This window comes from Pelodiscus sinensis, chromosome 2 (assembly GCF_049634645.1).
Source record: "Pelodiscus sinensis isolate JC-2024 chromosome 2, ASM4963464v1, whole genome shotgun sequence".
NCBI lineage: Eukaryota > Metazoa > Chordata > Testudines > Trionychidae > Pelodiscus > Pelodiscus sinensis.
Genome location: NC_134712.1, coordinates 160,641,250 through 160,656,975, shown reverse-complemented (window position 1 = coordinate 160,656,975; position 15,726 = coordinate 160,641,250). Strand labels below are relative to the sequence as shown.

Sequence of the window (15,726 nt, the reverse complement as noted above, 5' to 3'; positions counted from 1 at the left end):
AGACTTGCATTGATGTAGTCTCTGAGGGGGCGGCTAGACTTCATGGCTCCTTCAATGGAGCCATGTAAAATAGTTTACTCGGCATAGTCAAAGAAGTGGGGATTTAAATAATCCCCACTTCATTAAAATAAAAATGGCCGCCGCGCTATGCCGATGATCAGTTGATCCGGCACAGCGCAGCAGTGTAGATGCGATGCGGTTGACAAGAGAAGCCTTTGTCGACTGCTCCGGTATGCCTTGTGTTACGAGGTTTACCGGAGCGGTCCCCAAAGGCTTTCCTTGTTGACCGCAGCGCATCTAGACTGCCACGCTGTGCTGGATCAGCTGATCATCGGCATAGTGCTGCGGCCAGTAATATTTTAATGAAGCAGGGATTATTTACATCCCCACTTCTTTGACTATGCCGAGTAAACTACTTTACATGGCTCCGTCGATGGAGCCATGTAGTCTAGACACACCCTGAGAGAGAGCTCCATAGATTTCCCTGTGTGTGAGGCTGGGAGTCAGCCACAAACAATTCCTGATTCCATAAGCTCACATACACTTTTGCAACAAACACTTTTTTTTCTTTTTGTAACAGGGAAGGATTTGATCTGTGGTTCTCAGGAGGAGAAATGTCTGCCTAAGAATGACTCTGTATAATTGTTCGTGTCATCCATTTAAGAACATGTTGTGAGTTTACTTCACACAAGTGCTACTGACACTAAATAATTAGAAACTTCAGGGGGTAGCCGAGTACAGGATAAACTTAAAAAACAACAAATGGTCTGGTAGCACTTTATAGACTAACAAAGTTGTATATTAAGTGTTGTGAAGACTGCCACTTTATATATCTTTCTGTAACAATGACAATCTAAATTTGAATAAGGCAGAAAAGTTATGATGGAACCCTAATTTAACATCTCTGTTTGAGGTTTTTGTTGCCAAACTGGAGATGTAGGTGCAAAGCTTCCATGATAAACTAGATAGAAATGTTGTGTCTAGAACTTACTAGTAACCTTTGAAAGTCTCTCCTTGAAACAGTAAGAATGGGTAGAGGCCTGCATAGATACCGAATTTATATCCACACGTAGATATCTGTGGATATAAAGCAGATATTTCAGGGGCTGCGGCGCTACACTGGGAACAACAGCAGTGAAAGCAGGGAATCTGGCCTGCAGCCATCCTGTCGCTCCTCCACTCCCAGGTCAATCAAGACCTGAAGACAGGAGAATGTGCAAAGTCTCTGCCCCCTGCCAGGGCGTGCAGCGGCTAGAGAGAAATGCCAGCTGTTTTAAAACAGCCTGCATTTCTTTCTAAGTGCCGGGGATGGGGAGAAGACTTCATGCTCTCTCCCTCCCCAGGCCAATCAGGGTCTGTGTGTGTGTATGGATGGGGGGACAAGAAGTCTCCTTGCCCCGTCCCTTTTGCCCAAAGCTCTGCCCCTTCTGGGGCAGCTCAGGACCACATCAGAAATTTATGAAGTGGCTCCCTTTTAAAAATTATTGCCCACTCCTGGCCTAGGCAATGGTTGAAGAGTGCACAGCCAGAGTGCTGTGCCGCACATTCCATGTGGCGCTGAGGGTGATTGGGTGGGGTGGCATGCTGCACGCTGTGTGGCGTTAAGGGATGGCTGCCCCCAGCACTGGCCCTTCCACGTCCCCATCCCTCCGGAGTTGCAGAGTCAGTTCCCCACACCTTGCAATAGGGCCCACTGAAGCTTCCCTGCATAGGGAGATCCTCTGGGATTGGTGTATCACCTGCACTCTACCCTCTTGAACCAGGCTTTGCAGCTTGTATGCTCCTGAACTAGTGCAGCCAGGGACATTTGCTTTTGATCCTGGTGTCTGACTTCATGGGCGGGGCTGAGGGCACTATAGCCATGCTGGAGGAGGTGGTCTAACCCATGGGTTTGTCTACACTACGACAAATCCCCCACAGCACAGATAGTTAGGGTCCAGAACTATTGATTTGGGCTAACAGGATTTGGGCTGCAGGAGCCTGGTCTTTGGACCCATTTTCCTCGTGGGATTTCAGAATCTGGGATACAGCCTGAGCTGGAATGTCTATACAGGCAGTCCCCGAGTTACGTGGATCCGACTTATGTCGGATCCGCAGTTACGAACGGGGCTTTTCTCGCCCCGGAGGACGGGAGCGGCGGGACACCCAGATGAGCCGCGGTCCGCTGCCCCCATCCTCCGGGGCGAGAAAAGCTGCTCCCCGTCTCCCTGGTCTGCAGGGAGATGGGGAGCAAAGCCTTGGAGCACGCCCGCAGCGGGACAGCCCAGGCGCGCTTGAGCTGTCCCCCTGCGGGCGTGCTCCGCCGCTTTGCTCCCCGTCTCCCGACCAGCAGACCAGGGAGATGGGGAGCAAAGCCTTGGAGCACGCCAGCAGTGGGGCAGCCACAGCGCGCCCGGACTGTCCCGCTGCCTGCGTGCTCTGTGGCTTTGCTCCGCGTCTCCCAGGTCTCCCTGGTCTGCTGGGGGCGGGGGTGCAGCTAGTGCCCCCCACCCAGCAGACCAGGCTTTTCTTGCCTACCCCTGGGGTAGAGCAGCTGGGGACTGCCGGGTTGGTCCTGCAGCGTCGCTCCGGACCAACCCGGCAGCACCCCAGCTGCTCTGCCCCAGGTGTCCTGATTCAGCCGCTGCTGGTCAGTTTCAGCAGCGGCTGAATCAGGACACCTGGGGCAGAGCAGTTGGGGTGCTGCTGGGTTGCTCCAGTAGTGCCGAGGAGCCGCGCTACTGGAGCAACCCAGCAGCACCCCAGCTGCTCTGCCCCAGGCGTCCCCAAGTCAGCTGCTGCTGAAACTGACCAGCAGCTGACTACAGGAAGCCCAAGGCAGAGTTGCTCTGCCCCGGGCTTCCTGGAATCAGCCGCTGATCAGTTTCAGCAGCAGCTGACTTGGGGACGCCTGGGTTTCTTAAGTTGAATCTGTATGTAAGTCAGAACTGGCGTCCAGATCTAGCCGCGGTTGAAACTGATCAGTTTCAGCAGCGGCTGACGCCAGTTCCGACTTACATACAGATTCAACTTAAGAACAAACCTACAGTCCCTATCTTGTACGTAACCCGGTGACTGCCTGTACCATAGTTTTTTAGCCCTGCAGACAAAATCCCCATGACCCCAGGTCAGCTGATCTGGCCCTCTGTGTCTGTGCCAAAGATCCTTTATTGCAGGGTGGATGTAAGTAAAACAGTTTCAAGAAGCAGAAAGCCTGTCTCAGAGACTCCGGTCATCTGAAGATCTGGGCTGTGCCCACGAAAGCTCATGATACCATCTATATGGTTTGTTAGTCTTTAAAGTGCTACCAGACCATTAGTTGTTTTTTAAATTTATCCTGTACAAACTAACTTGCCTACCTCCTGAAGCTTCAGAGACTTTGGTTAATCAGAAATTGTCAAGTCTTTATATGTTGCCAACAGCAAGTTAAGTGCTTTACCACAGGTAGGGCTGTGTTGCTGGCTTTCAGATCACACAACTGAAGTGAGGTTTCAGAATAAGTGGCATGCTTCTTGGCAGTCTCAGAAAAGGTTGGGAAGTTCTGAGTGGACGGGGAGACTTGAGCTACTGGAAACATTAGAAGTGTTCCATGTTGATTTGCACTGATGGATGGATAAGAGAAGTCTGAATTACTTCACCTTATGCTTTCCTTGTTCTGTGGAAGTAGAATGCCAGTGCCCAGGGATTAACCTGCCTAAATTCCCTTCCCAATTCAAATACCAGACAATGGTGTTTCAAACTCTGACAAAGTATAGCTCTTCATTGGACGTTTAGTGCCAAATATTAAACAACATCACTTAGTATGCTTGTTTTTCATACAGGAACAAAAATTGACTGGGGGAAGTATATGAAAGGGCCAGGTAGCAGGGCAAAGGTCAAAGCAAAATGGTTTTTCATTTAAATCTAGATCTCCACTAAATTCTTTGTGGGTTTTAGGAATTCTTTCCTTCCTTCCATCTGTCCATCCAGATTTTGACTTAGCCAAAATAGTAAATTGGGAACACCATATCTGGCTGCATTCTTTTCATGTGGCTTACAAACAATTAACACTAACTCACTTCCCTTCTCCGTGCCCTCATTTTCCCGTCTGTAAAATGGAGATAAATGATGCTGACCTGCATCATTTGTAGAGCCTTTTTGACTCTATCAATGAAAGAGCTATGCAGCAGCTAGGTATTAATTATTATTATTTATTTATTATACGAAGCAGAGTAGGACAATAGCCAAGTTCCCCCAGAAATCCCACTTCTAGTGAGCACAAACCACTCACTATAAGAAATACTTGATCCCTCTTTAAAGTACTGAGCCTATGGGGAGTCAGCTTACCAACTTCTCATTATCTCCCAGCTGTTAGTGCTTCCCCTGCGCAGCCCTTGAACCTGTGCTAGAGTAACCCTCCCAGAACCCAAGCTGCAGTCTAGTGTGGATATAAGCTTATAGTTGGGGTGGTGGACAGCTGAGATGCAGGGATCTCCTTTAGGGCACAGTTCATTACACCTGCCTGCACAGATTTATTTTCCCTTTTTCCATTTTGTCCCTATTCATTCCTTGATGTAGGTTCCTCCACCCCACCTCACCAAAGTTATTTTAAATTGTGCCTGCGGTATTTCTTTCATGTGCTATATTTATTACAGCTTCTGTTTGTTTCCTGCATCCTTCCTTTGTGTCGTGTTCCTTCCATTGCCCAGATCTCTGGGCTTCATTTGCCTCATTTCCTTTGTTCTTTTTCACAGTACATTATGATTGTTTTCTCTCTTGCTTCTCTATTTTTCAATAGTCTGCTCCTCTTACAAAGCACAAACAATTAGTAACAATGTGAACAAAAGATGACTTTCTGAACCATGCATGGGCACTTATAGTTCGGATTATTAAAACTATGGGAGGCAGGAGGCAACCTTTTTTGTTGTGAGGTCATTTTCCCTCCCACTACTGTAACCTTCATACACGTCATAAATAAAGACATTTCATCTTAATTTTTAATTTGAGGGTAGGTTGCCTTAGGAACATCTCTTCTCCTCCACATCCATGCACCAATATATTTTCTTATCTTACTACGCAGACAAGGACTAAATAGAGACCACGTTTTTCAAAGCTGAGGTGGATGCAGTGGTACACATTCACCTGTGCTCACCTGTTTTTGGGGGGGCAAATACTCAATATATGCACATATAGGCAGGCAAATGTCCCACTGGGTACCCTTGCCACCCTCTGCTTTACCTCTGTTCTTGTATGTCTACACTACAGCGCTAATTCGAACTAACTTAGTTCGAATTAGTTAATTCGAACTAAGCTAATTCGAATTAGCGCAGCTAGACCTAAAAACTAGTTCGAATTAGCGTTTTGCTAATTCGAACTAGCGCGTCCACACTGATTGGACGCAGGGGCACATTTAAGGGGGGCTGAAACCGGTTCTGGCAGGGCATCAGGTCAGTAGTTGCGTTATGTGGCTGCTGTCTGAGGCTATCTTAGGCTCGTGCTTAAAGGGACCCCCCCCCCGGACAGCCGGTTCTCAGCTTTTCCGCTTGCTTGCCAACCTCGCCGAGGGACAGCAAAGCGTTGGTCTCTGTGCCCGTCTGTGTCGGTGCTTCCCTTTGGGGATGCCACCACAGGTGGCAACATGGAGCCAGAGCTCGCCCTGCACCTTCTGGTGCACTTTCTGGACTTGCTGCTGCAAGCCTGCCAGCAATGGCTGGAGGCTGCCTGGCACCACCTGGTGCACGTCAGCCCCCTGCCTCTCCGCCTGGCCGCCCTGGGGGCCGTGGAGGAGCCGCGGTGGCGCCCGGACGCCGGCGTGCCCCGCCGCGTCTGGCATCTGGACACCAGCAGTGACTGGTGGGACCGCATCGTCCTGGAGCGCTGGGAAGACCGACAGTGGACCCAGAATTTCAGGATGAGGAGGGACATCTTCCTGGAGCTCTGCAAGTGGCTCGCCCCTGCCCTGCGCAGAAGGGACACTCGCATGAGGCCCGCCATCCCCCTCCAGAAGCGTGTGGCCATCGCCCTCTGGAAGCTCTCCACGCCGGACAGCTACCGATCCGTCGGGAACCAGTTCGGCATGGGGAGATCCACCGTCGGAGCGGTGCTCATGCAGGTACGGCACTCATCGGCCACTGGACAGCGGGGGAGGGGGGCTGCAAGGAGGGGATGGGCCACCCCAGGGAAAAAGGGGGGGGAGGGAGGAGGCGAAAGTGCCCCGCACCGGTCTCTCCTGGCCATACTACACGCCGCCCGGGGGGGTTGCTTCCGGGAGTGGGGCACGGGGCACTGCCAGGGCACGAACACTCCCAGCCACCCGGGTGCCCCACTGATTCAAGCTTTGCTGTGTTTCTCCGCAGGTGGTCAGGGCCATCAACCGGGTGCTGCTCCGCAGGGTGGTCCACCTCGCCGACCCGGACGCCGTCATCTGGGGCTTCGGCGCCCTGGGCTTCCCCAACTGCGGGGGGGCCATCGACGGGACACACATCCCCATCCGTGCCTTGGAACACCAGGCCTTCCGGTACGTCAGCCGCAAGGGGTACTTCTCCGTGATCCTGCAGGCCGTGTGTGACCACCGGGGACAGTTCACGGACATTAATGTGGGCTGGTCTGGCAAGGCACACGACGCCCAGGTGTACCGCAACTCCTCCGTGTGCCAGCGGCTGCAGGCCGGGACCTTCTTCCCCAACCGCCACATCAGGGTCGGGGACATGGACATGCCCGTCTGCCTGGTGGGGGATGTGCTCTACCCCCTACAGACCTGGCTGATGAAGCCCTACACGGGGCTCCTCAATCCCTCCTGCCAGGCCTTCAATGCCAGGCTCACCAGGGCCTGCATCGTGGTGGAGGGGGCCTTCGGGCGACTGAAAGCCCGCTTTCGATGCCTCCTCACCCGTCTGGACCTCGCTGAGCACAATATACCTCCTGTAGTGGCAGGATGTTCTGTGCTGCACAATTTGTGTGAGAGAAAGGGGGAGGCTTTCCTGCCAGCCTGGATGGCTGAGGCTGACCGCATGGCTGGCCACTACGCTCAGCCCCGCACCGCTGCTGTCCGGGAAGCCCACCGGGGGGCTGTCCGGATCTGGGAAGCCCTGTGGGAGAGCTTCCTGGTGGAGGAGGAGGAGGAGGACTGAACTCTCCCTGCATGCCCCAATGGGGCCTTCTTCCACCCTCCCCACCTTTCCCTTTCCCCTCCCTAACACCCCTTCCTAATGTCAGATAAAGACACCTGTTTTGCCAACAAAAATCTCTTTTTATTTAACATAAGTGGGGTGGAGGGAGGGAGGTGGGAGGGTGGGAGAGGGGAGGGGGAAACCTGGGAGGAGGGAGCTGGAAGGGGAGGGAAGGGAGGAAGGGAATGGAAAGCTCAGGGGTGGGGGTCAGCGTGCCTCTCCTGTCTTGCAGCACTGCAGGTGCGGTGGGTCTCGGGGGGGGGAATGGGTGTGGAGGTTGGGGCAGGAGGGATGGGGGCTGCGGAGGAAGCAGGAGGAGCAGGGGGAGCAGGAGCAGGAGGAAGCGGGAACCGGTCGAGGAGGCTCTGGAGGTGGCCTCTGAGGGCACGGCCCTGCTCCTCCAGCGCCTCCAAGCTCCGCTGGCGCAGCCGAAGGTCCTCCTGGACCCACTGGTCCTGGGTGCGGAGCTGGTGATCCAGGAAGCGGAGGTGCCGCCGCTGGTACTCCTCCTGGTTCCTGGCTCTCCTGCTGGCCCGGGCGCGGGCGGCTGCTGCAGGCGGGGTGGTGCGCCCTGCAGGCCCAGGTGCTGCGGCTGTGGTGAAACAAGAGCAGCGGTCAATTCTCCCTGGGGCCCAGGTGGGTGAAACCCAGCCCCCCTCTGCAAGGCCAGGGCCTCTGCATGACACCCAGCTGCTGCTCCGTGGTGGGTAAGGCCCAGGCGCACGGTCCCTGTGCTCTCTATTCCTCTAGCCCCCCGTACACATAAGGGGAGCATGATGGTACTCACATGTGGAGGCCTCTCTGGCCTTGGATGACACAGGCGAGCGGCTCAGTGGGGTGCCTCGGGGGTCCTGGGCAGGCTGCCGCTAGGCTCCTGGCTCTCGGCGTCCTCCTCCTCCTCCATGTCAGGGAGTGGTCCCTCTGCTCTGGGTTCAATCACCACCCGGGGGGCAGGAACGGCATGAGCCTCCAGGATGCGGTCCAGAGCCAGAAAGTGGGGGCAGGCCTCTGGGTCGGCCCCTGGCAGGCAGGCCTGGGAGTAGGACTGCTGCAGGTCCTTAATCTTGCAGCGGACCTGCTCCCTGCTACGGTGGTGGCCTCTGGCGGCCAGACTGGCAGCCATGCGGCCGTAGACGGCCGCGTTCCTGTGGCTAGAGCGGAGATCGTGGACATTGGAGGCTTCTCCCCAAACCTGGATGAGGTCCACGATCTCCGCACTAGACCACGGGGGCGCCCTCCTCTTGCGTCCCTGGGCAGGCTCCTGGGAGCCGCCAGGCTGGTCCCGGCAAGAGGGGGAGGGCTGGGGAGCATCAGGTGGCTGGCTCATGGGGTGTCAGGTGCAGGGCCTGCTGGCACGGTGCTGGCAGCCTTGCAACTGGCACAAACACTGTAGCCAGCCCGTGGCCCTTTAAGGGCTCTGGGGCCAGGAGGCGGGAAGTAGAGTTTGCCTGGTGTTGGCCAGAGTGGCCAGCAGGGCAAGCTGGGAAGGGCTAGACTCCCACTAGTTCGAACTAAAGGGCTACACAGCCCTTAGTTCGAACTAGTAAGTTCGAACTAGGCGTTAGTCCTCGTGAAATGAGGTTTACCTAGTTCGAACTAAGCGCTTCGCTAGTTCGAATTAAGTTCGAACTAGCGGAGCGCTAGTGTAGCGCCTATCAGGGTTAATTCGAACTAACATCTGTTAGTTCGAATTAACTTTGTAGTGTAGACATGCCCTTCCTTTCATTTTAATGTAGGCTCTAATTCTTCAGTGATATCCACACAATGGCTTCCCCACACTGTTGCACCATGCATGCAATGGTGCCTACCTCCACAGAACAACCTCCAGGACTGAGACTCCAGAGTATAAGCTCTTCAGGGTGGGCACTTTGTTCTCTTGTAAATAAGGTGCAGGCTAGTGATATATTGGGCCCAAAGTTGAAGCTACCATCAGGCCCTGTGATCATATGTTTTTGTAAAATGCACGCTGGTATTCTTTTTAGGTGCTTCTAGTCAGCTGAACCATTAGTGTCATTTTGAGTTGCTTCTGGGATGGAAAATTCAATTGTCCAGCTAATGTTGGACTCTTGGATTCCCAACTCTAATTCTAAGACACCACTCGCTCGCTCTTCCACAGAGTTGTCCAATCACCAAAGACCGGAGAGGAAGTTGTTGCTAGACCAGGGTGATGTTTCAAACAGGAACATATTTTTGTAACTTTGGTCAGACTCCCGTAACACAGTTTGTGCAACCCACTGCTGGTGTGTTTGTGTAACGCCCACTCCTCCAAAGTAACTAGTGATTTTGGGTACGTTGGCTTTCGGATACCCAACTTTGGACAGTTTGGGGTCTGAGTTTCAGAAGGTGCAAGCTCAGCTCTTTCTGAAAATGAGGGCCCTTTAAACAGTTCTTAGGTAAGACCTGCTAAATCGCTAGAGGTTGGGCATCTCCTATCCGGCACCCTCAGGTCCTGACTGGTCCCAAACCAGGGAATTTGCCCGACTAGAGAAGTTTCGCTGCCACAGCCCCCAGCTGCTGACTGAGCTAACGGGGAGGGGTGGGGGAATGGAGGCAGGCAGGAGATTACCTCCAGCCCCTGTTAGGCAGCTTGCTGAGTTGCAGGCCCCACTGCTGCTGCCCCGGCCAGACTGCCTGCCGGGTTCCAGCAGTCCACACTGCTGTGGGCTGCTGGGGGCGGACTATGGCCCTGGTCGGGCTGCCAGGGGCTCTGGTCCCAGCCTTGTGGCAGCTTGCAGGCCTTGGCCCCACTTCCATGGGCTGTCTGGCTCTCTGGCCCTGGCCCTGCACAGCCATAGCCTGTCGCCGGCCTGATCCTACACTGCTGGGGGCTACCCTGACCTGGTCCCAGTGCTGCAGCCTGTTGGGAGCTGCTGGGGGCTGCTGCCTGCTCCAGCCTCATTGCTGGGGGCTGCTGCCAGCCCCAGCTCCTGCCCTGTCCTGCTGCTTCACCCTGGCCCGTCCTGGATTGCCCTCCTGCTACTAGGCTACCGTAGTCCTGCTGGATCACCGATGTTGCTGGATCAGAGAATTCCAGTTTTGGGACGTGCAACCTGCAGTGACTTTTAACACCACAGTTGTCATATTGAGTTGTCTCACACTGAGCTCCATCTGTGTTACAAAAAGTGATTTAAAAAGGTGTTTAATTCTTAATGAGGTTTCCCCCATGTTGATTCTCTCAGGCCCTATTCCTGCCATTGCTTATTCCTCCTCCTTAGATGTTCTTTAACCTGAGGGCCAAGTTTCTTTTCATGGGCTCCTTGGTGACACCAATTTGCAATGACAATGCAGTCATTAGTAGCCCTAAAGGTCTTGCTCTTTGGTGAGCTGCTTCTAGGATGTCTGGTTGGGTGCTCATGTTGGAAATATCAGTCATCAGTTTTCATTTCAATGAGTCTGTTCAGCTTTCTCTTTAGCATGTTGCATGTCTATGGCTGTAGGGCTAATCTATTCAACAGACTTTTGCTGAATTATGATTCAGTCCTACCAGGTGTAGCATCTCCATTTACAGCTTAACATCTTCATGTTGTTGGTAAATGAAAATTAAGCAGGGCAAAGCATTGTAAAATCACTGGCTATATCCAGTTGCTCATGTAACTCAGGCCACAGTCTGGGGGTGGTGTGAAACAGATCTGAAAAGTCATCACAAGGGTGGTGGTGCATATCTGCACATCCCATGGTGCACAAAACAAAATGTATTCTGCACAGAGATGGAAAAAGTTAGAGGGGTGTCTGTGGGGTGTCTGTGGAGTCCAGTCATGGTATGAAGCTTGTTTTCCTTGGCAGAACTCTCGCTGAGGGCAGAGTTATGAACACTGCTGTCTCTCTTGGGATGATTCTCTGTTGGTTACAGCCCCTGGCACAGTGGGCTGCAAGGTGAATTTTGTTCCCTATCTGGATGTTTGCAGAAGATCAGAAGAGAACATTCAGGAAATATTCCTTTCAGGACTCCTTTCAGTACAGAATAGAAATATTTATTGAACCCTTCTACCTTTTCTGCATTACTACTGATAAACCTGTCACATATCACATATCTGATATAGAATATATTTGTATCAGTGGCTTTCAAATGCTTTGGAATCTTTTGGGAATTAAAGTGGGATAAATATAAGAACTGATGGCAATATATTAAAACTTCTGTGATAACAGAAAGATAGAGAAATAAAATTGCTCCTGTCTTTCAGCTAATGAAAAATGGGATTAAAGAGTAAGTAATTTTTTGGAGTGGCCAAGACAAATTTCAAAGACTAGTGTGGGTACATCAAAGGACACACTAAACAGTGCTACCATTATTGAGGAAAGAGGTGCATACGCAAGCCAGATAAAAGAAGAGGTACTTCACGTGTCCTTTGGGAAATATTATAATTATCTAAAATCATTGAGTCTTGATATAAATTGCAGTTTCCTGAAGAACTATTTAGGCAAGAGGGAAATACTGTAATAACTTTCTGTCTTATGAACTTTCAAAAGGTATGAAAGTCATTATTGAAAAGTGTTTTGGGGCATCTTTAATAGAGACTGACATAAAATCCAAATGCTATTTTAAATTTATATGGCAATTGAGGTACTCTGCAAATAATACTGTGGGGGAAAAAACCCACACTCCTATGAAAGAGTTCTAGTGATAGCTTATTGTAAGAATGAACTATGAGCAATTTATCAATGTCACCAATATCCAGCGATGACAGCTTCGCTTGCATGATTACAGGACAAAAATTCTCCTCTTGTGCAGCCACACGGTTACATTTCTATATAGGCCTGGATCCCAGTGTAAAACTCTTGTTGACATCAGTAGAAATTCCCTGTACAAGATCAGAGTGCAACATGTGCAGTAAAAATCCACAGTGCAGCTGAGGATATGTGAGGGGCTAACTAATGTGCATTAGCTGCCCATCTATCTGTAAAACCTTAGTAGAGATAAGACTCTGTAGTTTTACTATGAGCTACATGGATCAGAGGGTCAATCAGAAGTTGGGGAGGTGGGATCTAGTGGGATCTCTCTTATATCATTGTAAAAACTACAGTGCCTTGTCTCCTCTAGGGTTTTACAGTAGGATGCATATCACTCCTCCCACAGTAAAAACAAATCTTTGTTTGGCAGTGAAAACAAAGCCTTAAGGCATATGATTTTTAAATGTGTGGTAATAAAAGAACTCTTGTTTCCTTATTGCATGTTGCTTTCTCCTGTCTTCCTTCCATACCATTTTTCTTTTACATCTCAAAACCTGCCTGTGGTCAGTTTTCTCCAGTCATTTGCTAGAGAAGGGGGAGAAATCCTCAGTCAGAGGCATGCTCTGCACCTGTGGGGTGACTGATTGATTTCCTCCTGGCTAGAAGAGGTGGAAGTAGGTAATAATCCATTAGATAGTGGGACCTTGGAAGGAGTCTGAGGGAACTCAGGTGATGGAGAGTCTACAGAGATGCCACAATTCTCCTGGTGGGAGCAAGAGAAGCTCTTGTAAGACAATTCCTGAGATAGAGGACCATGAAAGAAGTGAGGGGATCTTAACACATCCCTAGAGAGGGGCAGGAGATCCTTTTTGTTACAGACTGATTGGAGGTTGTGATGTTGGACTTTTGATATCTCAGGAGGATATGAGACCAGAGATGCATCTTGGCTAGAGGAGTAGGTCACAGAACACAGACAAAGGATGAGTATGTTCAGCTCAAGCTATGTCTACACTACAGAGTTTTTTGGGGTACTGGAGGTATCCCAAAAAAACTGCTGCGTCCAGGGAATGCGTCTGCTTTTTCAGATCAGTTTCCAAAAAAGCGGGCGCGTTCTTTCAGAAGCCCCGTATTCCTCATTTTATGAGGAAGAAGGGATATTCCAGAAGAGGAGGTTTTCCCCACATTTGGTCCCCTGTAGATGGGCCAAATGTCGGAAAAGCCTCTTCCAAAAAAAGAATTGGGAAAAGGCACCTTTTTCTGAAAAAGAACTGCAGTGTAGGAATAACCACAGAGGCAGCAGCCAAAGAGAGCATTAGGGCTGCAGATCTGCACAATACTGACTCCTGAGGCAAAAAGGTGTTATGAGTATCAGTTGAGATAAAAATACTATTAAAATTCCTTTTCACTTGGCTGATAGTCTTGTGTTTGAAACATGAGACTGAGAGCCAGGAGCTATGCTCTATTGAAGGTTTTGCCCTGTTCTTCCTATGTGACACTGTGAAAGTCGAGTAACTTCTCTATGCTTTGATTAGGCCACATGTGAAATGTGGCTATATTCTTACCTCTTATACCTGTTCCTTCTTACGTAAGCTAAGTCCTGACTTACCTTGCAATGGTACAGTGACAGTTATTTCATTTATGGCTACAAAATACTTAAAGATCCTTGATAGAAATTTCCAGAGGAAATCAGGAAATGTAAGGGTGACTGGCTGGGAAGAGGAGGCAGCATGGCATGCAGCGGGCAGAGTGGAAGGCAGGCTGACCTGGCCCCACCCCTTTATAACCAAGGTCCTGTCCCATCCCGGAGCATGGAAATAGCCCCCCCACCTTGCCCAGGGCCAGTGGAAGCTGTTGGCCCCCATGTTTGCATTTGACCCAAGGCTCAAGCATAACTTTTGTCATAATCAGAAGTGCTGACCAGTACCCGGTGACGAAGAGGTTAACTAGTATTTCCTGTACCTAGCCAGGTATCCGGTGGTCAGCCAATAACAATGCAGGTAGGAATCTCTCTGTTCGGTGTTTGAGAGGCAGAGCGTTTTCTTCCAAGTACTGAGGGAGATGGGAGATGCTTCTCTCTCCACGAATGGACTTCTTACAAAGTGTAAGTAGGGAAAAGTCTAGCTAGCCTGTCAGGATTTATTATTTTCCTTGTTTAGGGATGTAGAAATAATGTCTTTTTCTTTTGTAACTAAGATTTTAGCCCAAGGACTTTCCCTGAGTATTTATATCAATTGGTGGCTCTTTCCATCTATCTACTTTGATATGCTTTCACCTGTAGTTTTGTTTTGATAATAAAAGTTTGTTTCTTTTTTCTAATTAGCCAGTATTGGTTGATTTTTGTGTCCTGGAAGGTCTGTCAGTGTGTATCTGCATGCCTGACTGAGGGATCAGCTACCACAGATTGCAGCTTGTTTTTCTCTTTTCTTTTTCAAGCTCTTTTGGAGAAAAGAGTACCCTGGGTTTGGTTTCAAGTGTCTACCCCTATTTGTGGATTCAGAAACACTTGATGGTGGCAGCGGATTCCCCCAAATCTGGGTATTAGGATTTTTTTGGGGGACGGATGTTTTTGTACCAGAGCCTGTAGAGGCAAGGTTTTGAAGTGTTCTTGTGGGCCCCCAACTTCTGCATTTGTACTGCTGTGACAACTTGGGTAACACGAGCCTTTTGCCACACACATAGCACAATTTGCAGCCTGCGCCAGGTTCCCAGGGTTTCTGAGCCTTCCCTGACTTGACCATAGGAAGATTATTCTATAATAGGGGCTGAATTGTTCTTAGCTATGTGTGCATAAGAACTCTAATTGAAGGGTCTGGGGGTTGAGCAGGTATCAACAAAGGTAGAGTTTGTGTCTACGCAATTTGAGGAATATTCTGCTCTCTCACACTGTGCAATTCAGTTGCCTTCAGTGATGTTGCATAGGGTATATATATGAGCAGAATACAGCCACTTGCCTGGAAATAATCATTTAGTTCTTTAAAATGCATGTGTGATTTGTGTAGATCAAAAGACAGATAAGAGGAGATTCTTTTTTAATAAATGTAAAGCAAATGGTAATCTTCCCCTCCCACTTCTAATAAAAATAAACCCTTATGACATACTAAAGTTATATAGGGACTTGGAATGTTTTGTTGAATCATTAATTGTGATCAATATTACTTGTGTATTAGATCTAATACTATACAAATTTTCATTATGATGGAATAAAATCAAGAAGTTCTAATCATTCTTTTCTTTTCCCCTCCTAGTTAATGGTCTAATGACACTTGGATTAACAGGTGAGCTTTTTAAAGTTTTAAAACTCAAACATACTAGTTTTTTTTGTTAACAACAGCTTTTAAAATATTATACATACACAAACACAAAGCAAGTAGATTTATCTAGTCAATTCTAGACCCCTTCATCCATTATCAGTTTGCTTTTAATTTGGAATATATCTACAGGTTTGTCAACATGTCTTAGTTTTTAACCTTTCCAGATAGTGATGAGGAAAACATTAAAATGCTCTATGGGTCTGATTTATCCAAGAAGCTTAGGAACCAAAAAGCTGTGGTCAGAGAATCAGACTGAAACGACTGTGTGATCATACTCTTTCATGAGTTGTGTCTGATTAGTTTTAGAAGATACGCACCCATCAGGCTGTATTCAACTTCTCTTTAAATTATACATTTAAAAATATTTACTCTCTGAACAAAGCAATCAAAAATGCTAGTCCCCGCAAGAAAAAAAATGGAACTCGCTTATACACTCCGCCTAGGAATCTGAATAAATAGCAAGATTTGGTGTTGTGTCCTGAAAAATCAACAAATTTAAGTTTTATCAGGCCAAAACCGAATTGTCTTTCTAGTTAAATTCCCCTCACTTAGAATAACCTGCTGCTAGTACTTTCCCACTACACAGATTTAGTGAACATATCACAGCTGGTCTTAGGCTG

At 49.4% G+C, this 15,726-nt stretch overlaps 1 protein-coding gene across 2 annotated transcripts in view; it reads left to right on the top strand.

Moving 5' to 3' along the window:
* The window catches only part of RAMP3 (receptor activity modifying protein 3), a 91,004-nt gene that overhangs the window by 18,980 nt on the left and 56,298 nt on the right, over nucleotides 1-15,726 (top strand). For both annotated transcript variants that reach the window (XM_006133274.3, XM_025189757.2), the window contains exon 2: nucleotides 15,041-15,070. In XM_006133274.3, coding sequence (XP_006133336.1) covers nucleotides 15,041-15,070 — 30 coding nt within the window. The remainder of the gene's footprint in view (nucleotides 1-15,040; nucleotides 15,071-15,726) is intronic.